Below are 27414 nucleotides of genomic sequence, written 5' to 3'. Positions count from 1 at the left end.
GAGAGAGAGAGAGAGAGAGAGAGAGAGAGAGATTTTCTTCCATTGGAGGCAGAGCATTGGCCACTATGCCCCAGCAATGGAATAGACACTTGTTCTCAACAGTTTGGGTCATCATGAATGAAACCTCTGGAATAACTGTCAAAATGAGCCCCCTTTGACTCTGAGCAGGAAGCAGCAGAATCTATATGCATAAACAGAATGTTTGGAAGAATTTGACAGATACATCACATCTATTTAGCATAACAATAGCAGAAGCCTCCCCTCTGAGATCTGTATTTTTCTGAAGTCTCTGGCATTTTTTCCTGGATTATAGTATCAAACATGGGTTCCCTCTGGTGGACCAGACCCCTGCACTCCCAGAAAAGAACATTGTTTCTGAGATATAGGGGATTTTATGCTGGCTAATGAGTGCCATTTAATGAATTCTATAACTTAACATGTGTTTGCTTATATCAATATATATCCACATTTTCACAAGAACATCTATTGTGTAATTTCATATTATTGGAATTGGATATGATCATATACATACATCTTGAATTTCTAATATTATGAAATCTTCCTCTGAAGGGATCAATCAATACACACTCTCACTGATATATTCTGTACCAGCACTGTACATCACCAGAACTTAATGTAAAGCCATTCTTTATTTCAGTTGACATTTCTTTAATTTTGAGTGGGTTTGTCAGCCATTTGTTTTGTTTTTCTGGGAATACATTCACGTTTGTCTCTCTCATCGAATTATAGGGACTCCTGTAAATTGAGGGATTAACGTGTTTGACTATAATCTTTCCACTATTTTTCCTGAGCTCTGATCCTTTCCATAAAACAGTTTGTTCATGAGGTTTTTTTATTTTGAAAAAATATGTGTAGCATGCAGCTTACCAGTTAGCCACCTTAAAATATTCATTTAGTCACATTCGCATTAAGTTTATTTACAATGTTGTGCACTATCACTACTTCTAAAGCTTTTCCATCTTCCCAAAGAGAAGCTCTGTCAGGATTTAACAGTAGCTTTCTATGTTCTCCTCCCCTTGGCTCCTGGCACCCTCCTATCACCTTCTGTCTCTAGAGAAACCCATCTGTACACATGCCAGAAGGGTATGGATTAATCCGTGTGCATCTTGCCTGTGTCGCTTAGCACAGGGTCTGAAAAGTTTATTCAGGTTATAATCTATTTTAGTGCTTCATTCCTTTTATGCAGAATGACATTCTATCAGGTACAAACTCTACATTTTGTTCATTCATTCATCTGTTGAGGACATGCATCATTTTCACTTTCTGGCTGAGTGCTACAAAAATTAGCAGAAAAAAAAATGCTTCTCAGTGTCTAGAGAGACACCTGAGTAGTTAATAACACTGGCTTCCATCGCAGAGGACCTGGGTTCAGTTTCTAGCATTCACATGGTGGCTCATAACCACTTTTAATTCCAGTTCTAGGAGATCTGACATCTGCTTTTGGACCTTGTAGGGCTCCCGAATGTGTATGATGAATATATACTCATGCATCTAAGAAATTATAAAAATTATCATTGCCCTATTTTTAAATGCTTTTAGCAATAACTGAACTGCTTTCCATAATGACTACACTGCTTATTGTACATCCTTGGTTGCAAGGCTCACAGCAGTTACCCTCTTCCTCTGCTGGCATTTGTTTATTTCTGTTCTGTTGTCCATGTTGTGAGCATACTTACACCCATCATCATGGATGTGAAGTTGTGTGGAATCATGTTTTTGATTTTCATTTATTTAATGACCAATACCATTAAATAACTCTTTCTGGGATCCTTGGCCATTGCAGATTCCTTTTTGAAGAAATGTCTACTTAAGGCCTTTTTCATATTTTAGTGGGTTGTTTTATATTGTGTCACATTTAGGGCTCAATGATCAGTCTTATTCTCTGCATTTTGACCAGTTGTGTGTCTCTGTGTTAATTACCATATGCTATAAAAGGAAGCTTCTCTGTGAAGGTGGAGAGCTGCACTATTCTATGGGGATAGCAGTAAATGTTGAGTCATTTTAATATTATGCCCATTTGGGAGAATAATAGTAATAAGTTCTCCCCTAAGTCCTAGGACCTAACTAACCTAGGGTTCTGGGCCCCATTAATGGTGTCAACAATAAGTCCTGTCTTGTGGAGTGAGTCTTAAATCCATTTTGAAAGTGGCTGGTTACTTCCATGACGTATATGGCATTATTGCACCAATGGGCATACCTTGCTAAGCTATTCATTATTGTATATGGAAGGGTTTACAGACTGATCACTTTTCTTCCCTAGTATGCATAGCAAATTCATCACTATAAACACTAATCCCAGTAGAGATGAAGTTTCCAGGTCAGCACCCAATGTTAAGTGTAGTATTTTAAAAGAAAATATAGGGAAATGGAAGGAGAAAGATCAAGAGTTCAAAGACAGCCTTGACTACATAAAATTCTAACACACACAGAGAGAGAGGGAGAGAGAAAGAGAGAGAGAGAGAGAGAGAGAGCTATAGGCACTGAAATTACTATCCTGTATGTTTCAAACTTGTTAAGAGCAGGTGCACTAGGCCTTCTAGGAAGGACAAAGCAATACACAGCAAAGTCAAGGATATGACCCAGGTAGCAAAGTAGGGACCTGGAGGTACAGTCTACCAATCTGACTCCACCACTTACCCCCCCAATCCCTTCTGTCAACATTATGACTGGCTTACAGAGATGGTGGATTTGAGATTATAGACACAGAAGCAGGAAACAGGCTAGGCCACCTCTTGTTATGTTGGGATCACAATCTGCACCATGGGTCAGAAATGGCAAGGCTCTGAAACCATCCCTCACCCATTCTTGCTTTCTTGTGGTTATACAGGAAATCCCAGGGTCCCATACACATTTGCCATTCTGCCATTTTGTGCATTATTTCCAGGACTGTTCTGTGCAGCTTGGAAACAGTCAAGCATCTCCCAAACACTTGGGCTTTGGAAACAGAGGCCCAGTCTGTAGTGAAGATCATATGGTCTGCTGCACGGGCCTGTGACTATTGCAGTGGATGGAGGGAAGCTCTGGGTATCAGGAGGCTGATATGGAGAAGCTGGCACTTCAGCAACCAGCTGGCAGAGAGGCAATGCTCATACAGCTTGGGAAGGGCTGGTCCTGGGGGTGGAACAGTGGTTGGTTTTTCTCTTATTTACTCATTAAGCCTATTTGAAGGGATGGGGATGTCTGGAGGCACAGGGACTGGAGATGGCCTCTGTGACATCAATAGTCAAGTATCTTTTCTAATGAAATGCAAGGGAAAACAAGTTCATGCAACTAATGTCGGTGTCTAAGAGAAATTCAATTAGTTTTCAGATGGGCTGGTTTGAGCATCTCAGCTGCCTGTTGCCTTCCAGAGCACCAAGTCTGACCCTTCAGCTGTGTTAATGTGATGTTTCTTTCAGCTGAAAGCAGTGATGGATCCAGTTCAGATGATGGCAGTGAAGACCAAAGTGTGAAAACCAAGAGGAACAGGTAGGTGGCGCTGTTCTCTCCTATTGTGTCTTCCCTTGATGCTTTAGTGCTGTGAAGAGAAAGTACTTTGACAGCACTGAATTTGAGCAAAAAAACAAAACAAACAAACAAACAAAAACCATTAGTTTAACTGGGAAGCAGACGGCTGGATTATCTCCTGGCACCTGCTCTGGGAACCTCCCTGAAGTTCAGGGTCACATGCTTAGCTTCCAGAACCATGTGGAAGTGGCCATGGTAGCCCTCCGCTCAGGGAAGACCTGTGCTGCATAAGATACTAAATCAAGGCAGGCAGTTCTGGCTGAACATTGCATTTCTGGGTCTTGTTTGCAATCCATCCAACCCTTGTCTAAGAAGTTCCTCTGCAGGTAAAACTGTGGACCTGTCTACAGAAGTCCATGTGGCACTTAGTGACATGCAGGAATCTATCATGTTGGCTTGTCATTGCATGGCTGCAAGTACAGGATGGAAACTTGTCTTTTCTCTTTTAATGGTCTCTCACAAGGCCACTGGTCTGTCCTCTGTATACTTGACATCATATACAGGGGGCTACTCTGGGGCAATATAGGTATCTCAAGTCCCCAGAACAGGACTGATGGAAGGAAGGATATAGCTGCAGGCACCTTTGTGGGCTGAGAACAGTGGGGTTGAGTCTGGAATGCCAAGCAGTACTTTGAAGGCTACATCATGAATTTAGTTGTCTTTGGTGTAGGTAGGACCTGGATGGATATCCTACTGGAACCTGGGAGCTGCTTGGGCCCATCAGGCACCTTCACCAGTGTACCTGGCTTCTATATCATCTCCTCCTCTCTGGAGCTCCCTCAGCCTGGACCAAAAATTCAAAGGTGTTAGTCAAGCATGTTGGCAACATTTCCTCCTCTAAAACATGTCCCTTAGAAGAAGCAGACATTTGGCATAACAAAGAATGAGATCTTGCTTCAGCTCCGGTATCCATTTTCACTTCTTTGCTCCTTCATCCTGAGATATTTCAGTAAACAAAGGGATGATGTGGGAATCAGATGATGGGCCAGCATTCCCAGACAGCTGAAACTTAGAGTGGATTCCTCTTTCTAATGAATGCACCAGTTAGATTGGAGGGAGCTCTAGGGGAGTTCAGAACCAAGAGGAAACCCACAGAACTTTACGGAATTATGCACTACATTTTAAGCAAAAAAAAAAAAAAAAAAAAAAAAAAAAAAAAAAAAAAAAAAAAAAAAAAAAAAAAAAAAAAAAAAAAAATTCAGGTAAAAGGTTTAACACTATTTTTATCATCCCTGGGCTCCCTACATGCTGTGCCTCACTCTGGAGATGGTGCCTGGGTGTGTGAAGGGTGAGCTACCATGAAGCAGGGACAGAACTCTGTGTGACCCTGGGGCCAAACCTCTCATCCAAATCTTGGCGTCCTCTGCTTTCTGACTGCCTCGACTCTCACCCTTAAAAAAGCCACTTCCACTTTGTAGGAGGGTCAAAGAATACCCATGTGGCCACAGGAGATTTTGATGCAGGGCCTTTGATGGTTCAAGGCTTTTAGGAATGGGAGGAAGAACAGCTTTTGGGCTTCTATGTCCACCCTGTGATTGTCAGCCAAGCTGCCCCAGCTGGTCTGTGGACCCATAGCCTGAGTTTGAAACACAAGACAAGCTCCCTGTGGTACAGGGGACATGGACTGGCCTCAGACTCTGAGCAGTTGGCATTTAAATAACATCAAAACATCAATTCTGGTTTTAATCATCTGAATGACTTCCAGAATTAAAGACTGACTTTGAAACAAGCACAGATGTTTCCTGTGGAGCTGCTCCAATGTCTGCAGTTGTGCACATGTCTATCCACTGCAGCTATGGGAGGGGCTGGTGCCTGTCATATGCTGGTGTGTCTTCAGGCTCACCAGGTCCTCACCCAGGCTGCCTTGGTGAGGCTGTGTCTGCCCAACAAACTCAGGCAGGAAAATGTAGCCATGAAGCAGCCAGACTGAGAACCTAGCATATGCTAGGAAGCTCTGGAAACCATTCATTTCTGAGCTGGTGTATAGAGAGAGGCTGGGTCTTCCCTGTGTTTGCAGAAGGTGGGTTTGCTCTATGCAAGCAAAGGCAAGCTTTCTCTGATGTGACTAAAGTAGGCCACCCACCCTGTGTTCACAGAGGGTATGCCTGCCCTGTGTGTATTGAAAGAGGATCTGGTTCATTTGTCTGCCTGTGCCTTGTAGAAGATGACCCTGTTGTGTCTGCAGCCAAACCATGGTGCAGTTTCTTACTACACATTTTTTTCTGCAGTGCCCATGACACTTCAGGCACCTCTGCACTTTGCCAGTGGCACCTCAGAAGTCTTGGCACTATATGCATTTGATATTGCAGAATATAATCTTGACCTGCCCCTTTAGTATACATAACATTTTTTTCTACTGTCAAGAGCACTGAAAACTCTCTTGCAAGGGGTAACTGCTGGCCCAATATGTCATGATATATAGAAATGGGCTAAATGATGATGGTGATGATTCTAGATTCTTCTCCACCCCTGCATTTTTGATGAGCTCTGGCACAGCTGATACCCACTTGGGGCATTCAAACACAGATGGAATTAAATTGATTGTGCAGATAATGTAGGCACAAATGATACTTCTCCTAAAATTCCCTTGGAGGAGAAATATGTCACAATGACAAGCTTTCAAAACACAAAAGTATTTTAAACTACCTGGTGAGTGCCATTTCCGAAAGCTTGTTATTTACTATTTAGTGGAATGTGTTCCTGATGCAAACTCATCCATCTTTCCCGGGACCAGAAAATTGACTTACTGCTGTGTGTCCTCTTCTCGTGCAGTGCTTGGCAGCCCTGCCACTTCCTACCTTCTGAGGAGTGGGTCTTTTTATTGTTTGAGCCTGCTTTTGGAGTATGCTATCTATTTTAGGAAATTGAAAGTTCATTTCAAATTCAAATGGAATCATTTGGGGGAACTCAGCAAAACAATGTCATCTAGTTTAGAAATCAGAATGGAAGTAACCATGAAACATTATAGGGAAGATGTCATGGGCATAAATGGCAGCTTGCCCTGTCCTGAGAAGCTAGGTTTTGCCGGGCAGGATTAGCAGTTCTCACTGAGTAGATGAACTTTGTCCTTCAGTTACCATTGGCACATTGGCTTTGATACAGTTTTGATATTTCCATGGCACTGGTAAAGATTTCTTCCACTAGGTTGAATAAATGATGGGTCATATTGCCTCTAACATTTTGGGGTGCAATTAGTGGCTTTGGATGTACAAAGCTGACTGTCCCCTGCCATAAAAGTATCAGATCAAGTAGAGTGTTTTGGTGGTGAATCTTGATTATCAACTTGGCAGGATTTAGAATTACCTAGGAGACACACATTTGCATGTATCCATAAGAACATGTAAAGGAAGGTTTAACTGTAGGAGTAAGATCCACCCTGAATGTGGACAGCAGCTTTCCACTGTCTGAGATCCCAGACTGGTTAGAATGGAGGAAGCCAATACAGCTCCAGCATTCATCTCCTCTCACTTCCTGACTATAAATACCATGTGAGCAGCGCCTCAACCTCTGCTATCAGTCCTTCCCTGCCATGATGGACCATGCCCCCACCTATGAGTCAAGATCAAGTCTTTCATACCTTGCTTTGTTGGGTGTTTTGTCACAGCTGTAAAGAAAATCACTAATATAGGTATCTTTTGAGGTCATGGACAGCTGTACCTGAAGACCAAAGATGCTACAAAGAGCAAGAAGTGGCCTTCTGGCATCTTGTTGCTTTCTCCAAATCTTCCACTATTGATTGACTCCCAGAGACCAAGATTTCCCAGATGGAACTAGAGTATAAAGCAGTTTCAGACCACTTAGGAAGACGTGGGTCCTACAAAGACTCTCTACCGCTGTGATCATTAGATTCTCTTCCAGGAAATGTATGACTATGAGTTATCCTCTTGTAGGTCTTTATTCCAGACATAACCCTAGGGCAAGGTGAGTCCTTTCAGAACAAATGAATGTCATCATCCAAAAGATAAACACAAGAATTTAATGGTAACTTTCAATCCTGGGCCAACAAGGTCAAGGTCAAGATGGGAGGTTTTGAAGCTCCCAACCCCTGGACAGTCCTCAAGCCTAGTCCATTCCTGGATAGTGTTGTCTCAGGTTGTGGGGAGATGCTCTCTGTGCAATCAGAGAATGGTTGTCACTTTGTCAGCTGGAAGGAGGCCAGCATACAGAGCCCCTGTCCTTACAGTGTAAGCTGAGCTCTTCTTCCTACCTCAGCCTCTTAGTTAATTTTCTAAATGCTGTAACAAAACACTATGACCAAGGTAACTTATAAAAGAAAGTGTTTAATTGGATCTGCAGTTCACAATGACTAGAGGCCATGATGCTGAGCAAAAATATAGTGGCAGGAACAGCTGAAAACTCACATCTTGATCTACATTTAGGAGACAGAGAGAATGAATGATAATGCATGTTCAAAGCCCCTAGTGACACACCTCTTTCAACACAGCCATACCCCCTAATCCTTCCCAAACAGTTCCACCAACTGTAGACCAATTATTCAAACATATGAGCCTATAGGGGCCATTCTGCAAATCAGCTGTTGAGTGTGGGAGCTATTTGAAAATGCTGTAAGATGATGCTCCGAAATAACATCTCTTAAGGTTCCCCTGGATGACAATAGATTTCTCTGTCTCTCCGTACCAGCCCTAGAGATCAGCCTAATTCCTTGGGGACCTTGTGAGAGAAGGCAAAGTATGAGATCCTTTGTAGTCTTTGGCATATGCAGTGATGAACAAATTATTCACCTCTACTTGCCTTTTAAGCAATCCCTTTCACTTAATTCATTCTTTTAGGTGGACAATTGACTCTACCTAGAAATCTACGGCTTTACAAATGGTGTTGGACCTGTGCCATCTCACGAGGTGTTTCACACAGGACCCTTCATTGACATCTGCCTGTGAAAAGACTGAGTGCAGAAGCAGCCGTTTGTCATGGGATTTCAATTTGTCTTTTTTTTTTTTTTTTTTAAACTACAACATGAACAGTCCCCTGAATTTATTTGCTTTCTGGAAGTGATAAAGAGATTCACTTATTTTTTTAGATGTAAGGGGCATTAGCCAGGAGACCACTGTGTGCCTTTGGTGTCATGTCTGGATGCAGGGTTATTATCTTGCAGGTGGGGTCAGATGAGGTTTTTATTTCCCATCAAGTTTTTCACTTAAACTATGAGAAGTCCGAAATCTGGATGCTATGAAGTCAGTCTAGAATGGGGTCCAGAGTGCCTGGCCTCTCCTTGTTCTTTATTGGTTCTTATCTGTTCCCTGCTTAGCTGCCATCCATCTCACTTATACCCACTGTGTAGTGAGTACTTGGCCTTTGTAGTCCCCATGACCTCCATCCTGCATGGCCAGGGAGCTGGCAGGCATCCTTGGGATGATCCAGGCTGGCAGAGAACTTGGAGATATAATCATGTTACTTCTGATCTTATATCTCATGAAGAGATATAAGATATAAGAATCTCCTCTAAAAGGTCTCTGTTCTTCTGTTCAGGAATCCTACAACCTGGTGGTTGTTAGAGGACTCTGGGCCTTCCTGGACTCTGCAGCTTAACCCTATGCACATGCAGACCCTTCCCCTTGGCTGTGGAACAGCAGCAAGACACTCTTACACGAAGAAAGGAAACCATTTCCTTTCCACTCCAAGATTCTATCTTACTGCTTTGTCAATCTGTGTGCAGGGCCTTATATACTGGACCCCAGTATGGTTCTGATCTGATTGAATCCCCATCTTGCGAGAAGGATGTAGAATTCTGAGATCATGCTGCTAGATAACCACACAGTCTCAGTTCCACTATGGGTTGTAGAGCTCACCACAACTCAGGAAGGCAGGCAAAGTGAGCAAGTGAATGGACATCTCCAGATGACATGAATCCGACCCTCCTCATTTGTCATGTGCTGAACAAATAGCCATCATCACCTAGTGTTTAGGGTACACAGGCAGAAGCATAGAGAACAGTCCATGGTCTGGGGCCTCAGGGATGTGTTGTGCTGGTGTGTGTTTCTGGTTCTGGGGGACTATGGATCCCCTACTTATACCCACTGTGTAGTGAGTACTTGGCCTTTGTAGTCCCCCATGACCCTACTTCAGCAAAGTAATGTCTAGTTCTACTTTGCTCCTGTCTTCTGCATTCTCCCTTCTGTCTGGGATCCAAAGCACACTCCACCCTCAGAACTCCTTCACTCCCACTGACAATCAAGCTCCAAGGCACAGAGAGGGAGATTTCCATTGTTTATGAACTTCCTCCATAAAGACCAGAAGCCCACAGACCCAAAAGACAGGCTTTCTGAAATTGCTACAACTTTTTAAAATTTCTAGACAGTTTCTTAAATGAGCAGGTAGTTTGTGAGATATGTGAAATGGAATAAAGCAAAGCTGACTTGTTGGTGCTCACAGGAGGGCTAGGGTGTGGTTCCTTTCCAAAGGCCCATCTACATTCAATAATCTTCTTGCAGAATTCAACTAACTAGTCAATGTTTATTGTGTGGTTGTGGTCTGCCAGGGGTTCTACATACATCACCACAGGAACACAGAAGGCCACTGTCAAGTGGACAAGGATATCCACCTTTTTTTAAAAAATAAAACAGATTATCAACAACTTAGCCCATTCCAAACCTTTCAGAGGCACTATAGCTATGTAAGCCTCTCTCTGCTCATCCCCCATGAAGGACACTGTGGTTTCCATGTTACAAATAATAGGATACTTCTGATCCATGTGATTGTTACTCTATTAGAGAGACCACTCTGTTTGTGGAAGGAATGTGGTAATAATTCTAGGTGATTACTGACCAGCAAGGCAAGGTATGTGCTCCTGAAGAGGGAAGCTGCTTGAGGGCCTTACCTGAAGACAGCATAGCACCAAGAAGGGGGCAGAGTGAGAGAAGTATGTGGGTGCATTTGTAACACACAGATTAAACAGAGTCATTCTATGAGAGCCTACAGCCCTGGAGCTGATGGGAGAGAAAAGCCAAGTGACTCTCCTGCTAATACTGCTGAAGCAGACCCCACACTGAGGAAGGCAAACGACTTCCAATTTCAAAGCCATGACCATCTTAACTTTAATTATAGAAGAATTCAACGTAGTAAACAAAGTACACCTAACCTTTACAGTTCAATTTCCTTGCTCCAATCACCCAGAAAGAGTCTCAGTGGTGGATTGTGTACATTCAGTTGGCCTGTAGGCATGCCTGGGTATGGGGGATCTTTAATTCATGACCTCCACAAATACTGTGTAAATTTTATTTCTAAATAATTTAGGATAATGACTTAATGTAAGCATTAAAAAGAAGCCATTAATAATCTCCTGACATTATCATGTGGTTTCCAGTCATACAAGGTTCAAGTTTCCTTTGTTCTTATTTTTTTCTTCTGTGCAAGTTCATGTTTTAAACAAGTGTCTCAATCAAGTTCAGATCCAGCATACTGTTGGTATATTGCATAAGTTTATTTTTAATCTATGGACTTATGCTATCCACTCTCCATCTGTCACTTCATTGTGACATTTCTTTATAGAGCAAGGTACTGTGTAGTCTGGACAATGTTCCTGTGTACCTTGTATCACAAAGACCCAACTTCATTCAGTCTGGTGGGCAAGAATATCTCCTGGTGGTGCTGGAGAGGTTCTCTCACCAGCAGCTGGCCACACCTGGACATGCCATTCTGGGATGGAGGGGGGATCTGATCTGTTCATACTTTTTTTCCAGACTGTCAAATACTAGAGTCTGAATTCTGTACTTAATAGTTTGACTATTGCTCTTACTCTTGTTTTGCTTTCATTTATTATTGTATGTGTTTATGACGGGTGTGGGGAGATAATTCATGTTATGATAGAGATGTGGAGGTCAATCAAGGGCACCTCTGTTGAGTGGGTTCTCTCCTTCCTCCTTTACATGGGTTTCAGGGACCAAGCTCAAATCATCAGGCTTGTGTGACAAGTACATTTCCCCACTGGCCTACTTTCTGTTGCTGTGATGAACTATCCTAACCACAAATCTCTGAAGGGAGGAAAGACTTATTCTGGCTCACAGTCCATAATTATTGGGAAGTCAAGAGCAGAGAAAGAATGAATGTCTGTCTGCCCTCTTGCTTGCTCACTGTGCTCAGCTCCACATTTCCATCATACAGTTGTAGGATCCTCTGCTTAGGTAATGATGCTACCCTAGTGGGGCTGGGTTTCCTCACATCAATGAAATGAATTAAGACCATCCCTGTATATGCCCACAGGCCAACTCAATGAAGAGAACCCTCTATTGAGACTCTCTCCCCAGGTGATTATAGGTCCTAAGTGCTTGGTGCTTCCCTCTCAATGTTAGTTTCCAAAGCAGGCTGTGTGACCCCTGGTGTCCTCCACAGCTGATCTGCTTGTTATGAGCTCCTGGGTTTAACATGGTGATGATGTGTTTATAATGATGGAAAGAGGAGCTCCTTAGTGATTATTGTTCCTTGCTGTAGGTTATGCTACCCAAATATGGAGATGTCATTTTTACCTCTGGACACTTTCTTACCCTTGTTTCTTGCATTCTGTTGCAACACTGTTCATTCTATTGGAGACTCCGAGACTACTCTTAGAGTCTTCTTTACCCTTCACCATGCCACTTTCTCTGCATCCTGGTCCTTTCCCCTTTGACTTCTAATTATTTCATAGTATCTATTTGTTTATTACTGTGGTATATGCGTGCATGACCTCTCCCACCTTTTGTGTGTGTGTTTGTGTGTGTGTGAGAGAGGGGGAGGCAGGGAGAGGGAGAGAGGAAGAGATAGGAAGAGAGAGAGAGACAGACAGAGAGAGAGACAGAGAGAGAGAGAAAGAGAGAGAGAGAGAGAAAGAGAGAGAGAGAGAGAAGAGCAGAGAGAGATGGACAGGCAGAGACAGATGAGGAGGTCAAAGGACAACTTTGTAGAAGGTTGTCTCTCTTCACCTTTGTGTGGGCATCAGGGATTGGACTCAGGTGTGTGCCATCCTTCTCCACTCATGGGTCTATCTCACCAGCCCCTAGACTTCTCTTTCTGTGAAGACACCATCACCCCTGGTCACACTTACCTTCTGACTACTGTGTTTTTGTGTTCTGTTTTCCTTTTCCTTTTAAACATTTCCTGGTTCTTCTTAGAGTCTCTTTTCAAATCTTTATTTTTCCAGTTGCCTCCTCCCTCGTGCATCTTGTTCTTTCTTGGGCTGCTCTTTAGTAGCATCTTTTATACTCTTCCTACAGTTTTCAGCCCATTCTCTGTTGTTATGCTTCCCTGGGCTCCTGGCTCTGCCATCCTTGCTTCCTGCTGGTGAATGCACTGTTTTGTCCACATTCTCATCGGTGTCCTGGCTGTCAGTGGGACTAGGCTTCCATTTGGTTGTCCATGTTGAAGCTGTGTTGTGATGGGGTAAGGTTGGGGTTGTGCTCCTGACTTCAGCCCATCCCTCTCCTAAGTAAGGGACAGCGAGGTCTTGTGTCCTGGTTCCACGCTCTCTTCCCCACAGCTCCCTTTGCTGCCCTTTGTGATTCTGTGTGTGTCTTAATTTCACTTCAGCAGAGGTTTTACCTGGGAAAGGGGTTGTCACAGCCCCGCTACTCTAGCTCCCCCTTTATCCCATGGGCCTTCCTCCAGTTTAGACACTGGAAGCTCTGCTACAATTTGAAGAGCTTCTTGGGGTAAGGCCAGGCCATCTCTAACCCTGGGACTTTGCTCACCATGGGCTTTTGGACTGGATGATGCTCAGAGCCTTAAGATGTGGAGGCTCCATCTGCCTTTTTCTCAGACAACTGCTGATACTGAAGACCTGTAGGCTATGATCAGGTGGTACCCATTCACAACTCAGTGTGTCAATATGTCTGCGGCTTTTTGTTTTGTTTTTCTTGCAACTCAGTCTGCTTTTGGCTATGGATCTAAGGTTTTAAAAAGTGGTCTCTGCCTTTCCTGTATTGAGATCAGGAGGTCTCTTTCCATTTTAAGTTAAATTTCCAAAGATTCTTGTATTCTGAGGTGCATGTGCCCATGTTCTGTATCTTTTCTCCAATAGTCCCCAAAAGGTATACAACAAAATAACCAAAATCATCATTGTCATCATCATCATCACTATTATGCTGCCTGGGGTTAATGGGCAGAGTCAGAGAAGCAGAGTTTTTTGATTATTACATGCTCTGTAAGTATTTGATCAGTCACTATCAGTAATGCTCCAAACACCTACTGGGCTCCCTTGGCCAAGACCTGATTTGATTGAAGACTTCCTTGGAGGTGCATATGATCTTCCGAGCAGGCATGCCTAGAGAGTTTGTGATATGTTTTATTTAGACTGCAATAGATGTCAGCTCCCCAGACCCACCTCCATGTGCTCCCGGTAAGATGCTGCAGGGTTACAGTTGAGAAACACATATCTACTAGTGATTAAGACTGTGACCACTGGGAAAACCTTCCAGATCAAGCTACTCCAAACACAAGAGAAGGACAGGAGGAACACAGTACCTGGCAGAGCCACTCATGAAGCAGGTGTACTAGCCAGTGCCTGCTGCTTGGTCAGCTACAAAGATGTCTTGCTTCTGATAGTCCTAGGAGTTAGAGCTCCAGGTTCACAAGGATTCCACCACAAGTCAGAAGAGGTCACCAACACCATCAATCAAATCAGTACCATTTGCAGATCAGCCATTGTCCAAAGCAATTTGAATGCATTAATCTCAACTTAGAAAGCTTGAAACACAGAGAATTGTAAACAAAACGCTTTTCAGCAGAGAGTTCATAACCCAGGGACCCATGGCATTTTTGATTGACAAAAGTCTTTGCCTGCAGGGCTTCCAGCATGCTGCAGACCCAGCACAGCTGTGTCCTGACCTCATGATCCCATCATCCTTCATTCTGTCCCCTTGTCTAGTGTGACACCTGATGCATACTGACATTCATAACCACAAGGTCAGCAGATGTAGGAAGAGATGAATAAATGTGACCACTCAGAAGACACACAGGACAGCTGCCCAGCCATGAAGGCCTGCCTAGCCTGAGGCATAGTAGATACAGGGTTTGTTGAACACTGTGAACCTTCTTTGTAAATCATCATGGGACAGTTATTCATTAGGGATCATCAAGAGGGCTCAAAAGAACACAGCAAAGGGAGATGGGGATGTGTGGATGTCAGTAGTTAGTCAAACAAGACCAGAAATCAGTGAAGTTAAGGCCAAAAGTTAGGTACCTCAAGGTGAAGATTGGCCCCTTCACTGGTTCTCCAGGAGCACCTTAAGTTCCTCTTACCTCTTGAGTTCCTCGTATCCAGGAGCCTGTGTCTGTACTAGGCAGAGTTTCCTCTATATAACATCATAGGAGCAGCTACTGTGCTCAGCCCCTTTGCACATTTCCTGCTTATAACTGTGCCCAGACCCCACAAGTGTAAATTTTGCCTATGGCCATGATCCACCGGAAAGAGGAATTTGTCCTGATGACAGTGTCGGCTTTGAGTCCCTTCCTGAACAGTGTGATTTGGGAGGATGGGCAGAGTTGAGGTTCCCTTGCTCTGGTCTTTTCCAGAGCCCCAGAGCCCCAGAGCCCCAGATTGATGAAAAGACCTGCTTTACAGCTGCCAGAAGCATTCCCCTGCACAGCACAGTGTGGAGGCTAAATGCCTGACACAGAGATCGCTCAAAGTGTGCTACATCTGAAGATTATTTGTTACACTGCACACAAAAAGATGTCTGAGGCCCCATAAGGCAAAAAGATTCACCGAAACTTTGATTCCTGCAGAATTTTATATTGTATCTAACACCAGAGTTACAGGCTGATGATATTTTGATGATAAATTCCCAAGCATCTTTGCTGGAAGACAGAATAATTCTCCCCATTTATTAAGTCAAATAAAAGAGGATGTGTTCCCAGAAGGACAGAGGCTGGAGCTTATCTGGGGAAGAACTAATGTGGATAGCCAGAAGCCATTATAGCCTATATAGATCTTATATATATTATACATATATATTATGGATAGAGTGGAACTATGAGGACTGGGTTTTATAATCATTTGCCATCATCCCTGTCATCATTCCCATCATTGTCATTAGCATCATCTCCATCACCATCATCACTATCATGGTCACCATCGTCACCATCATCATCATCATGATCACTATCATCACTATCATTATTGCCATCATCAACATCATTGAGACCATACCATCATCATGGTCACTATCATCATCATTGTCACCATTACTACCATCATTGCCACCATCATCAACATTGTTGTCACCATCATCAGTATCATTGTCACTATCATCACTATCATCACCATCATTGTCACCACTGTCACCTTCGTCACCATCATTGTCACCAACATCAACATCATACCATTACTTTCAACATCATTTCCATCATTACTAACAGCATCACCATCATTACCATTATCACTACCATCATTGCCAAGTTACCAATAACATCACCGTCATCCTTACCATCATCACCATTGTTACCAAATTCCAAATTAACGCCATTCACAGACTACACACTGGTCTAAATAGTTTAGCTATATGATAGCAATTTAAAGAGGGTGTTGCACAGAGAATTGTAAACAGACACCAGACATTTTTATTTCATTTAATTTTTCAAAACCTCAAGTGGCAGATACTATCAGTATTAAAGCTTTATAGATAAAATGAACACAGCGAGGAACCAGTTCAGGGAGATACTTGCCTAAGGTCTCACTACATTTTAGGGCAAGGTGTAAGGTGTGTGAGACTGCAGAGAGCAAACTACTAATTAGTGCCCAACATTCCTCCCCTGACCCCACAAGGGGAATCCTATGTTATTGCTAGTAGGGGCATATAGACAGTGGGAATGGAGAATTTAATGTGCATCTCAGCAGAGATCTCTCATGGACCACACTGGGACATCCAGCCTTACTTGAGCCCTGATGCTTCTCTCTTGGCTCCTGCCTTCTATGCAATAGTGAAAACTCAGAACTTGGGCATTTGCAAAAATAATTTCATCTCATAAATTCCTTTGTCTACTCTCATTGGTGATAGTAGAACCCCATAGTCACACATTCAGGAGACTTACACAATTCAGCAGTAATTGCACATGGGCCAGCTTCTTCATTCACCAGTCTATAGTGCTAAGACAAAAGCTGGGATAAGATTGGGTAGTAAGGACTGGGACTTATAGGTAGGCGTCACAAGAAAGAAAGCTGAAGACAGTAAAATACACTCTTTAGGAAGTTGAGCTCGAATTGTACTGCATTCATTGTCTTCAAGGAAATTGCCACAAAGTCCAATCCCACGAGAATTTACTTACTAATTGTTGCTAATTAGATACAAGACCTTCACTGTCCACTGGCACCCAGGGACTATGCTCTGCAGTTGTAGGCTATAGATGTGGAAATGGCTTTTAAAAAAAAAAACAAGATGTGTCACCATGTTGCATAGAGACTTCATTACTGGGACAAAAGAATTCAGCTTCTCAAGGCAGGTCCCATATATCACAGAGACAGCCAGTTGACATGCAGAAGCTGAGTTAGGCCTGGATGGACAGAGGGCAGAGTGACATCCAAGAAGAAAGGGCATGTGACTAAGATGCTTAAGGGGAACAGGAGAAGAGGATAGGGACTTCATGGAGAAATTCTGTGAGTGATGAGGACATGAGAGACTTGTGGCTTCTGGCTCAAGGCTGTGCCCAGAAGACTCACATGAGGGTCACAGACATGGGCCCTGGGGCCTGGAATGCAGGACGCACTGACCCTGTAATGATATAAGCTAGAAGACACCAGGGAAACCGAGAAACACTGAAGAACCTACAGTTGAGCAGAGACACATCAGCAGAAGCTGAGACCAGCACAGCTAAGAGTGAACACAGTACCAATGACCAGGGAGCTGGGTGCTCACTGTGGTGGCATAAAGTGGTGGTGGTAATGTCTGGAAATGTCTGTCCTGTACATCATACCCCAAGTCACTAGAATGCTGATTTTTTAGCCCAGCTTCTCTCAAGCTGACCACAGAAAGGAGCTGTGCTAATCTCACAAAAGCCCCAGTGTCTCACCCAGTGAAGACTGGCCTTGCTGTGTTATACTGCTGTGTTGAGAAAGAGGAAGGTAACAAATATGATATTAGTACATCCTAGGTGGCCTTTTATAGCTCAGCAACCAACAGTAACCCCATAAATACATCCAGTCAAAGCATAAACAGAGCACAAACACTGGCAAGAGGGGAAGGCATCCCAGGCAAATTCACATCAACCTAGTGTCCACATGACAGAGAAAACCAAGTATCTGCTTCTTGCTACAGTAGCAGAAGCATGTAGTTCACCTTGCAGGAGGGCTTCCAGTGGAATTCACGATTGTCCACACCTCCCGGTCAGTTGGCACATCCTTGTGTTGATGGCTCCATCATTACATTTCTACTCAGGGTTATGGATGGTTTCAAATATCCATCAAGGGAAGAGTCACTCAGGAATTATTTTATATCTAGAAAATCATATCTGAAATTCATTTGAAGAGACACAGGTGGGCCTCAGTTCTGCAAAATCTGGACAGTAAATATGTTTGTGCCCCAGGGCAAATCATCTAAGGTTTCCAGAGCTACTACTGAGGCCTTTCTCTGGACACTATGCCTCAAGGCTAATAGGTCAAGCAAAGAAGGGTTTCAAGACTAGGGAAGCTAACAGCAGCATGTTTCATTGGGCTCCTCAAATCCATGAGAATGAAAAGTCAAATTCCTTCTTGTTGACCAAGGAGACTGTAGGGAAGTGATCCCTGTTGACCCTAACCCTGCCTTCTTATGAGCTTCCAACTCAGGTATCTTTTGTACCCTTTGGAACACTCTTAGATGCCATTCTTTTGGGTCTGAAATGTTCTTCTGGGTTCCCACAGGGCTCTTCTTTGCAGCATTTGTTCCAGCAGCAGCCCTAGACCTCTCCCACTCTAAGTTTTTTTCCTGTTTAACTTCTCTAATGTTTAGTGTCTCTAAATACTCCAGTTTCTCCTAACTAGCTTGCTGTTCTGTGTCCTGGCCATAGAAAAGGAGCCTTAGTGGGGAGGACCATTAGCTTGGTGCTGGGAGCAAGATTCACTGCAGACCCAAGTGATGGTATAAAAAGCAGGACTCATGTGCCATTGGAGGTTCCTTTTCAGTTAGTAATTCTAGTCTAGCCTCATGATGATTTGTGGTGTCTAGATCCTGCCACACACATGTGGGTTGGAGAGGCCATGACAGGCCTCCCAAAGTCCTGCCTTGTAGAACAGGAGCCACTGGATCTAATTGTGATCACACCTTTCTGATACACAACTGGGTGTTTTACACATCTGTCCAATACCTATACCAACTTTCACAAGACAGCTCAAGACCCCCATGTCAAAGACTCTGTCCCATCACTGCAGACACCGATTTTAAGGGGCCTTGTGTGTCTTCATCCACATCTGTTGCTATAACTGAGTATCAGAAACTAGGTCATTTATAAGGTTAATTTTGGTCATAATCTAGAGGTTTAAGACCTGATTAGGCTGACTTTGACAAACTGTGGAAACTCTGAATTCTGTGTTGTCACAGGGCAGCACGAGGAGACACAGAGTACAGTTGCTACCCCAGGAATCTTCATAATGAAGCCAAGTTCTCACACCATTACCCTGACTTCATCTAACTTTAATCACCCATGGAAGGGCCTGTTTGTCCCGTTGTCTGTTCACATATCCACAGCACTGCGATGAGGCTATCCAAATATCTGCCCACATATCTACATCTGGCCACACATGTGGCATCTCGTTGACCATCCCTTAGGTTTACTAATTTTCCAAAAATCATGGGATTCACCAAAAGTGGCATACAACATGACACAACCATAGTGAGGGGTCAGAGCTGAAGCCCTCACTTAACAGGATGTAGTGAAATGTTCCTGGGGTGGGCCTCTGCCTGACCTTCCCAACATTGTCATTCCAACAACTTTGCAAAGATATGAGGCCTTGGGGTAGATGTTATCCAGGGTAGAACATGAGAGGAGAGAAAGCGTTGTTGTCTCAGGCTACTGCAGCCAAAGTTTACTACCTTGAAGAGAGAGAAGCTGCTGTCTGGAGAGGCAGTGCTGCCAAGAGAGTGGCTGCCCTGATGTTCACTGTTTCAGTGGGATGGAGTTAACAGGACCCCACTGATCACAGAATTATGCTGTAGGAATGTCAAGATCATCTTATTAGAACTTCATATCTTACTGAAAATAAAAAGACCCAAAGATTTCCACAGCTTGGCTAGGGGCATACCTGTGGCAGTCTGACTGTGAGATGCAGGGCACATTGAACATAACATGTTCACATCGGTGCTTTCCCCTTAAGCAGATCATATCCATGGAACTCTCTGCTTGAGTTAGCATTTTCCCAGACAATGGTTCTCTCTACACCAGGTGGTAACCTCATGGTTACAGTGGCCCAAGGCAACAATCATTTCTTTCATGTTCAACCCAAAGGCCTTCCATTCCTGAAAAGCTGCTGGTATGATAGGGTAGTGGGAATATCATCCAGAGGCCCAGTCCAAGAACACCTACAATGTCCTACTATGCTGGAACTTTAGCTCTGACTCCCACTGTGGCTTGTGTGTATGTACCTCTCCTCAGTCCAGACCCACCAGACTACATGGCCTGGGTGAATGAGTTACCTGGCTTGCCCCAAACTCTCTGTGTCTGATGCAATACAGGTCACATTGAGAACACAAGGATGTGAGGGTGGCAGGGTTAGATAACTCTGAGGGAATGAACTTTAACATCCAGGAGCTCACATGTGAGCATAGGCCCCATGGTTTTGCCTGACTGATTCTCTAGCTCTAGTCTGTACATTTTTCATGTGGGGAGTATGACAGAGGACATTGATGAGATGCACTGGTAATTTAGGCTTGCAGAGTAAACTAACTCCGCCCCCAGAATATAACAGACAGCAGTTTGAGGGTTACCATTGGTTGCCAGAGCAACTAGTTTAGCCTTTGAATGGCCCCACAGGGAGGTGGTGAAGGAGGTGTCTGAAAGGCCATGGGTGATCTTGAAAGTCACAGAGTGCCTGGCTGAGAAAAGGCCATGGGAACACAGAGCCTCTCTGTAAGGATGGAGATGGTCACCTCAGCATCTTTCTGCCTAACAGGGGAAACGGGAGGGAAGTCTTATGTTCTTCCTTAGCGTCAGGAGACTCTGGGTTACTGGTACCTGGAGTTCGGAAACATCTGTGGGTGAGAGGTTGAACAAAATGAACTCCTCCTAAGTCCACAGTTTGAGAGGGGTTGAAGTAGGACAGATTTCAAAGCAAGGTGCGCGACAAGTGCAATTTCTGTCCAGCCATTTACCTGACACCAGAGCAACATAGCTATGCTAGGTACCAAGCTGGGTGCCCAGATGACTTTCTTTACGGGCAAGACTCAAAAACGAGCAAGCTTTATCATCCACAGAAAGCAGTCGGCCTTACCTTTTATTAGAGGCACAAAGCCCATTCCAAAGCGAGAGTGCAGACATACACGCTCAGATCTTTGCATTGGCCTCTGACCAATCCAGGCAAACCGAGAGCCCCATCCTCTGGAAGGCATCCAGTAGCTCTGAACAAAATATTTTGTTGGATAAGCAGGAACAGGAGATCATAATGTGCTCAAGGTACAACAATATGAGTTGTGTTTCCACACTTCTATTTTGGGCTAATGAAAACTTACTACAAAGAAGTCCTAATTATATCTTTGCCATGCCTTCGTAGGAGAAGCCAAGACAGTACATCTCCCTGAAACAGCTGATCTATAAATAAAATCCCCTCATACGTTCAGCACCCCTTGTTGTTCTTTCAGAGTTTCCCAGTCGTTTGGAATAATCTACACTACGGCCCTCTGAGCCAAGACCCTTGTTAGGCACAGAGTGCTGAATACTCTCAGCACATGCCAGATGCAACAACGAGCTTAGCTCCACGTGCCTCCCACGCATGTACTTCTGTAGTGTGGATGGTCTGTCTGCAGTGTTGTCTGGGTGACCTCCGTTTACCATAACTGGACAGCTTGACCTGGGAGCTGCAAGGACAAGAGTGCTGCAGAGGGATGCCTGGTGTTGGAGCTGTCCCAGCAACAAAAGTCTCCCCTAGTCATTTTGAATGGCCACTGCCATGGTCCTGACCAGAGACAGATATGGGACTTGAGCTGGGGGACTGGATCCTATGAGGAGTCAGGATGGTCAGGGTAAGGCTGAAGGCAGGACTGCAAGGGCCAACGGCATCCTACAGGATGAGGCTGTCACAGTAGCTTGTCTGGGAGGAGAAGCCACTATGTAGAATAATGGTATCAACTTTGGTCAAATATTTTCTTCCGAGGTAGGTACTTAGGTGTTTGAGGAGGCTCCCAGGTGTTTCTAGAATAAGGGGCGTGCTATGAAAAGACCTATCAGGGGCCCTGCTACCTTGACAAACACACCCAAAATGGTTCTTCAAAAAAGTGGACCTCCCTCTTCCATCTTCCATCTGTCCACAAGGCAGTAGACATTTCAGAGACAGGTCTGTAATTCTGCCCCAGCCATCACCTTCTTGGGACTTAGAACTGTAGGTCAGGACGTCAATCTCAGTCTCCTCTCATAGCACAGCAAAGCCAGTTACCTTTCAAGGCAAGTCTTTCTTCCTTCCTTCTCTTCTTTCTTTCTTTCTTTCTTTCTTTCTTTCTTTCTTTCTTTCTTTCTTTCTTTCTTTCTTTCACTCTTTCCTCGTTTTGTTTGTTTGAGACAATGTCTCCCTCTGTAGTTTAGGCCTCACACTCATGGCAATCCTGTTACCTCAGCCTCTCAGGAGTTGAGACTATAGACTTGAGCCAGCAGATCTGACCCAAGCCTCTTTGTTCCATGAAGAGTCCTCTCAGGGGGATTTAAGGTTTCAGTGGGAACCAGTTGGATCTCCTTGGGCATGGTTAACTCTGCATCTTGTGCCCTTGAAGGACTGAAAGCTGTGAAAGCCCTGGATCAGGAGACACCCAGCAAGTTGACAGGGGACCACAGACACCACACTCTCAGATTCTCCTGCCCCTGGAAGAGCGTGTGACCCATTTCCGAGACATGCTGCTGGAGAGAGGGGTAAGAACACAGAACAATCATGAGGGGATAGTGGGGAAGAGCAGGGCTCTGGGAGGGGGAGAAAGGGCTTAGGGAAGACTGGTCTGTAAGGCACGGGCGGTCGGGATGACAGAGAGGTACCAACCAGTGTGGAAAAGATTCCTGCCATCCCCAGGCAAAGTTTCAGGGCTCAAACCTCATGGATGACCCCTTATGGGTATCTTAACCTCACAGGGAATCTCACACCTCTGAATTAATTAGACTGCTTTTAAGTAAAGCGATTTCTGAATCTCATTTTGAGTGGAAGGAACTGCATGTGAACCTCCTTCCAAGGACTTTTATTTCTTACTTTGGCTTTCGGGCACAAAATGAGCCAATACAATATTGTAGCCCAGTTGGATTTCTTCACTGAGTGCAGCTGAACACAGAAGGCAGTAATGAAGTCTGTGTGAGGATAATTGTAATGAATACGGTAATGGCCTTGTGAATCCAAAGCAAATTCCCAAACTCTGCAGTGGCATGCTTCTCCCTGCCAGGTTGTCTCCTGGAGACACCTTTGCCTTCTCTGCAGCAGATACAGAGAGGGCACAAGACAGGGCTATGGGGAGAGAGCAAAGGCTGGATCGTTACTCCTACAGCAGGCAGGGCCTAGCTGGACACTGGGTGCTTACCAAAGAAAGGAGGAACAGAGGCAGGGATGGCTCCTCAGGACTCTAGCAGAAAAGTATTCACCCCCACCTACCCATCAGGTAGGTTTTTCTTCACATTATGAACAGGAACGTGTGTACCTATTTATGTACCCGTCTCTCAAAATTAAACTTGTTTTTGGTCTCAGAAACCGGAAGAGCCAAAGGTGACAGGGTATGAATGGGTTCAGGTGATTCCCTCACATCTAGCCTTAACATTGGAGCCTAGTGGTAACTTCATTGTGCAAGACTTCAGTGTTTCCTTCACTCAAACATCCTCCTTAGTCTGCCCTGGGACACTCCATGTGGGCTCCTGTCCCTGCCATAGTGCAACTGCTTTTGCCATGATGGACCCCAGGGCACAAAGGATGCCCTGAACCATTTCCCTGGGATTTCCTGGGTGTCCTGTGGAGGCTGGGACTGGCATCTTCCTCATGTGCACCCAACTGGCTCGTGCAAGCGTCAGAGGAGCGCATGGATGGTGTGAGGAAGGTTTGTTCCCTGGAAAGGCTGTTGTTTGTTTTCCAGGTGCTGCCCTTTTGCCCTGCAGAACAGACACAGGATAGTGTGGGAGCCATTAGGAGAATGGACCATCCATCCATCTCCCCCAAGGCCGAGTGCCTGAGTTTAGCTCCGTGGCTTCCGAGATTCCTTGAAATACTCTTATGCTATAAGACTGTCTCAGTATTCATGCCCCCTACTCTGAACAGCTTCCAGCCATGAAGACTCTGTCTGATCACTTCTACAGGGTCCTAGCCAGCTGGACCAGCATGGGTACCATGAATTTTTTTTTAATTTACATTTATTTATTTATTGCGTGTCACATAGGACACATGTTAAAGTTAGAGGACAACTTGATAATGTCTGTTCTTTATTTCTACTTTATGGGCCCTGGGGATTGGACTCAGGTCTTATGGCACTGTAGCAAGAACCCTTAAGCCATCTCTCTGGTCATGAACTTTTGAGAAATACAAGGGGAAATGTCACTCCATTCTTTTGTCTAACTTTCAGCTTTTAATTTTGGAAATCATTGAGTGCAACGTCTTAATGCAGTCTTCCAGCAACTTGTAGGGATAGCAACTGGGGCTGACATTGCCTTCCTAGGCAAGGACTGGGTAGGGTAAGATCACAGGACCCTAAAGGTCTCCAAAGAGCCTTGCTGGAGGGATTTTACTAATGATATTTCAGTGCATACTTAACTCATCACGCCAGACGATTCAGCTCAGTGCTTGATTTTGAGAAGCTCATATGAAAATCAGCAAGAACAATAGGTGTGTGACAATCAATGTCCCAGTGCCGCACTGACTCAAAAAAGGTCCATGAACCCCTTCAGTCCTGGAGTAGAACAGGCCAATCTAAGTTTACAGCCCCATCATAAAGCAAGGCTACCACCCGCAATACTCAGACTTTATAAAATATGCCAGCCAATTTCATAAGTCACTCATGCTCATGAGAATTTGATAGCCGAGCCCAGGAGACTTCTAGCTGCTTAAAGAATGAGCCGTAGAAAGGTCACGCTTTATGGACTGAGTGATTAACAAGATTTTTATATTGCATTTGCTGAGTACTTAGTTCAGAAACCTGTGTGCTTTCAGAATGATGAAGCCAGGCATGGAGGAATTCTAATACTTTGAAAAGACAGGTCTTGGCTTTTCCCAAGGGATTATGGGCTAGGGAGGGGCTCTAGTTATGTGCTTTTGTAGCTGGCAGGAGATGGCTCAATAAAGCTTTCTGTTTTATTTATTTAGTTCTTGTACAAGCACAAATCACAGGGGGCCTTTTTTTTAAAGCTCTATTTAATTGAGTAGCAGGTTGTTGGTTTTCTCCTGTCTGTTTAGCTGAGTCCATGGGAGAGAAGGTGTTGGGAGTGTTTCTTTCTATAGTATCCTTGTTGCTTGGTGCTTGCCTGTCCAGGGCTGAAGAGAGAAGTCCTTTTCAGAGTGTTGGACCTAAGAAATGTAGGGGCTCAGAGCTGCTTCTGGGTGCTCCCAAAATCAGTCTGTCTGAAGAAGTGAACCTCACAGACACTAGCCGACACCACAGCCAGATCCAGGAGAGGCCCTGGAATTTGAGTTCACAATTATGTCAAAATACAGAAGAGATTGATTAATAGGTACACTCATCACCTAGTGGCTATTGATCACACTGAACAGCCAGGATCACTATGGAGTCCTTCTGAACCCGGTATGGACAATGTGGAACAGACAGAGGCTCCATAGTTAGTCCATCAGCTTAAAGGCAGAGGGCACATGGTACCCACCCCAAGTGTCTACATATTGGCATCAGCCATCAGCCTGTTGCATGTCTGGTTTCCCCTTCTTTCTAACACATACAGCATATGACTATGATCCCTGTAGAGATTTGGCAGGCACTGGGCCAGGCTGGTGCTGAAAGGAGGGGTTGATTATCATGGTCACAGGAGAAGATGCTGTACGTAAGTGGTTCTGAGGGCAGGTATGTGTGTTATCTGATGGCCCTTGAATTTTATGGAGAAGCTTATCTGCTCCATGTTCTTGGGGCAGGTCTTGAGTATTATGGACATGGAACCTTTTTTCTAATAAAATAAAATGGTATAACCCATGCTCCCCATGGAAAATAAGAGGTGAGCATACCAAATTGTTATTAAATTAACTGGTTTTGCAAAACTATACTAAGATCAGAAAGCCAACACAAATCCTACCCTAAAAGGGGATTATTCACCAGTGAAATATACTTAATTTCAGACTTTTTTTTCCTAGAAATGATTTTTATGTAATGGGATATGTGTGTGCATGGTCCTGGGTTCTATGCACAGGACCTCAAAAATATAAAATAAGATTTAAAGAGACTTTTAAAAAAATCAAGACTGAAGACTTTTATAGTATACCTGATATTGAGTTGCAATTGGACACACTTGAACCAATTTCTTCTTCTCAGTCAATCCCATAAGATTCAACGTTTACAAATGTGTGTACATACTATCTGTTCTTGCAAGTAGCTCATAATTAAATCAGTGTGAATGTTTATGAAACCTCTCTCTATCTCTCCCTCTCTTGAGTGTGTGTGTGTGTGTGTGTGTGTCTGTGTGTGTGTGTGTGTGTGTGTGTGTGTGTGTGTGTGTGTGCTATTGGAGAACTTCTAAAACTAAGCAAACACTCTACCTGAGCTCCTGGAAAATACTTTTGATGAATAATGGACTATTTGATGGAGTAGTATTTATTGTTAATTTAGAAAACTTGGATCTCAATTCATGTGGTATATTTCCATCTTTGTTCTTTAAATAATATGCATTTATCCACACATATATGAGTGTGTGTGTGTGAACGTATGCCTGTGCATGTGTCCATGATTTATTTCCTTCCCAATATAAACATTTGATATGTTACAACACTGTTTTTGAAGAGGCTGTTTTAATTCAGTATAGTCTCCCATCAGCATTGTCTGAGAACTCCCAAGGGCTCATTTTGCCAGCACATTCGACCGGCACTGAATAGCAAGAAGGTTAAATATTTGCCACTCACTGTTTTTTAAAATCCTTTTGGTCCATTTGTTTCTCTTGGCCTGCCTCTATGCTCTCATTCTGCTCTCTGGATTTGACCACATAGAGCCTCAGGTGTGACCAGGGCTTTTTCAGGTGTGACCAGGGCCTTCTCTCCAGAAGCAATTGGATAAAGCTATAACCTGTGGTGGATCATGGTCACCTCGTCTGATTTCCAAGTTAACAGTCCCTAATCCTCAGATGGAATGAAGTCAGCTGGGTGTGGAATAACCAGGTGCAATTTTATTAATAAAAATATAAGTAATTGCCAAAACTATTATTTGGCAAGACTGCAAGCACCAGAGGTAGGGCTCAGAGTGATATGCTCCAGTGTGAGGTCATCCTTACTAGTAGCAGCCCTGTCCTGTGGCCCAGGCCTTACTTCCACATTTACCTACAGTTCACCTGGACTTATCTGGCCTCAGGACCACCCCTATTTCTACTCTCTGAGGTCCACTCCCACCCAAGGAAAAAAAACTCTTCCCTGAACTTAAGAGAGGAGTCTTATGAAAAATCGGGGAGTCTCCTAGGCTCTGAGGACCACAGGTTACCTACTCAGCTGTGCATTCTGCACTTGCATCTTAGACACATCTTCTGTGCCAAGCCCCCTGTGCCAGAGCTATGCTTTGGAGACCTCAAACAGCGAGCACAATTTCACATTCAGCAATGGAGAGGCAGCCTCCCATACCAGGCCTG

At 44.1% G+C, this 27414-nt stretch overlaps 1 protein-coding gene across 1 annotated transcript in view; it reads left to right on the top strand.

The window, feature by feature from the left end:
• Tcerg1l (transcription elongation regulator 1 like) overlaps positions 1-27414 on the top strand; it is a 183019-nt gene that overhangs the window by 138968 nt on the left and 16637 nt on the right. The window contains exons 8-9 of the mRNA XM_031388667.1: positions 3420-3489; positions 22401-22536. Of these exons, the coding sequence (XP_031244527.1) occupies positions 3420-3489; positions 22401-22536 (206 nt within the window). The remainder of the gene's footprint in view (positions 1-3419; positions 3490-22400; positions 22537-27414) is intronic.

The sequence above is a fragment of the Mastomys coucha genome, unplaced genomic scaffold (genome assembly GCF_008632895.1).
Source record: "Mastomys coucha isolate ucsf_1 unplaced genomic scaffold, UCSF_Mcou_1 pScaffold21, whole genome shotgun sequence".
Classification (NCBI taxonomy): Eukaryota; Metazoa; Chordata; class Mammalia; order Rodentia; family Muridae; genus Mastomys; species Mastomys coucha.
This window is presented reverse-complemented; position numbering and strand designations above follow the sequence as displayed.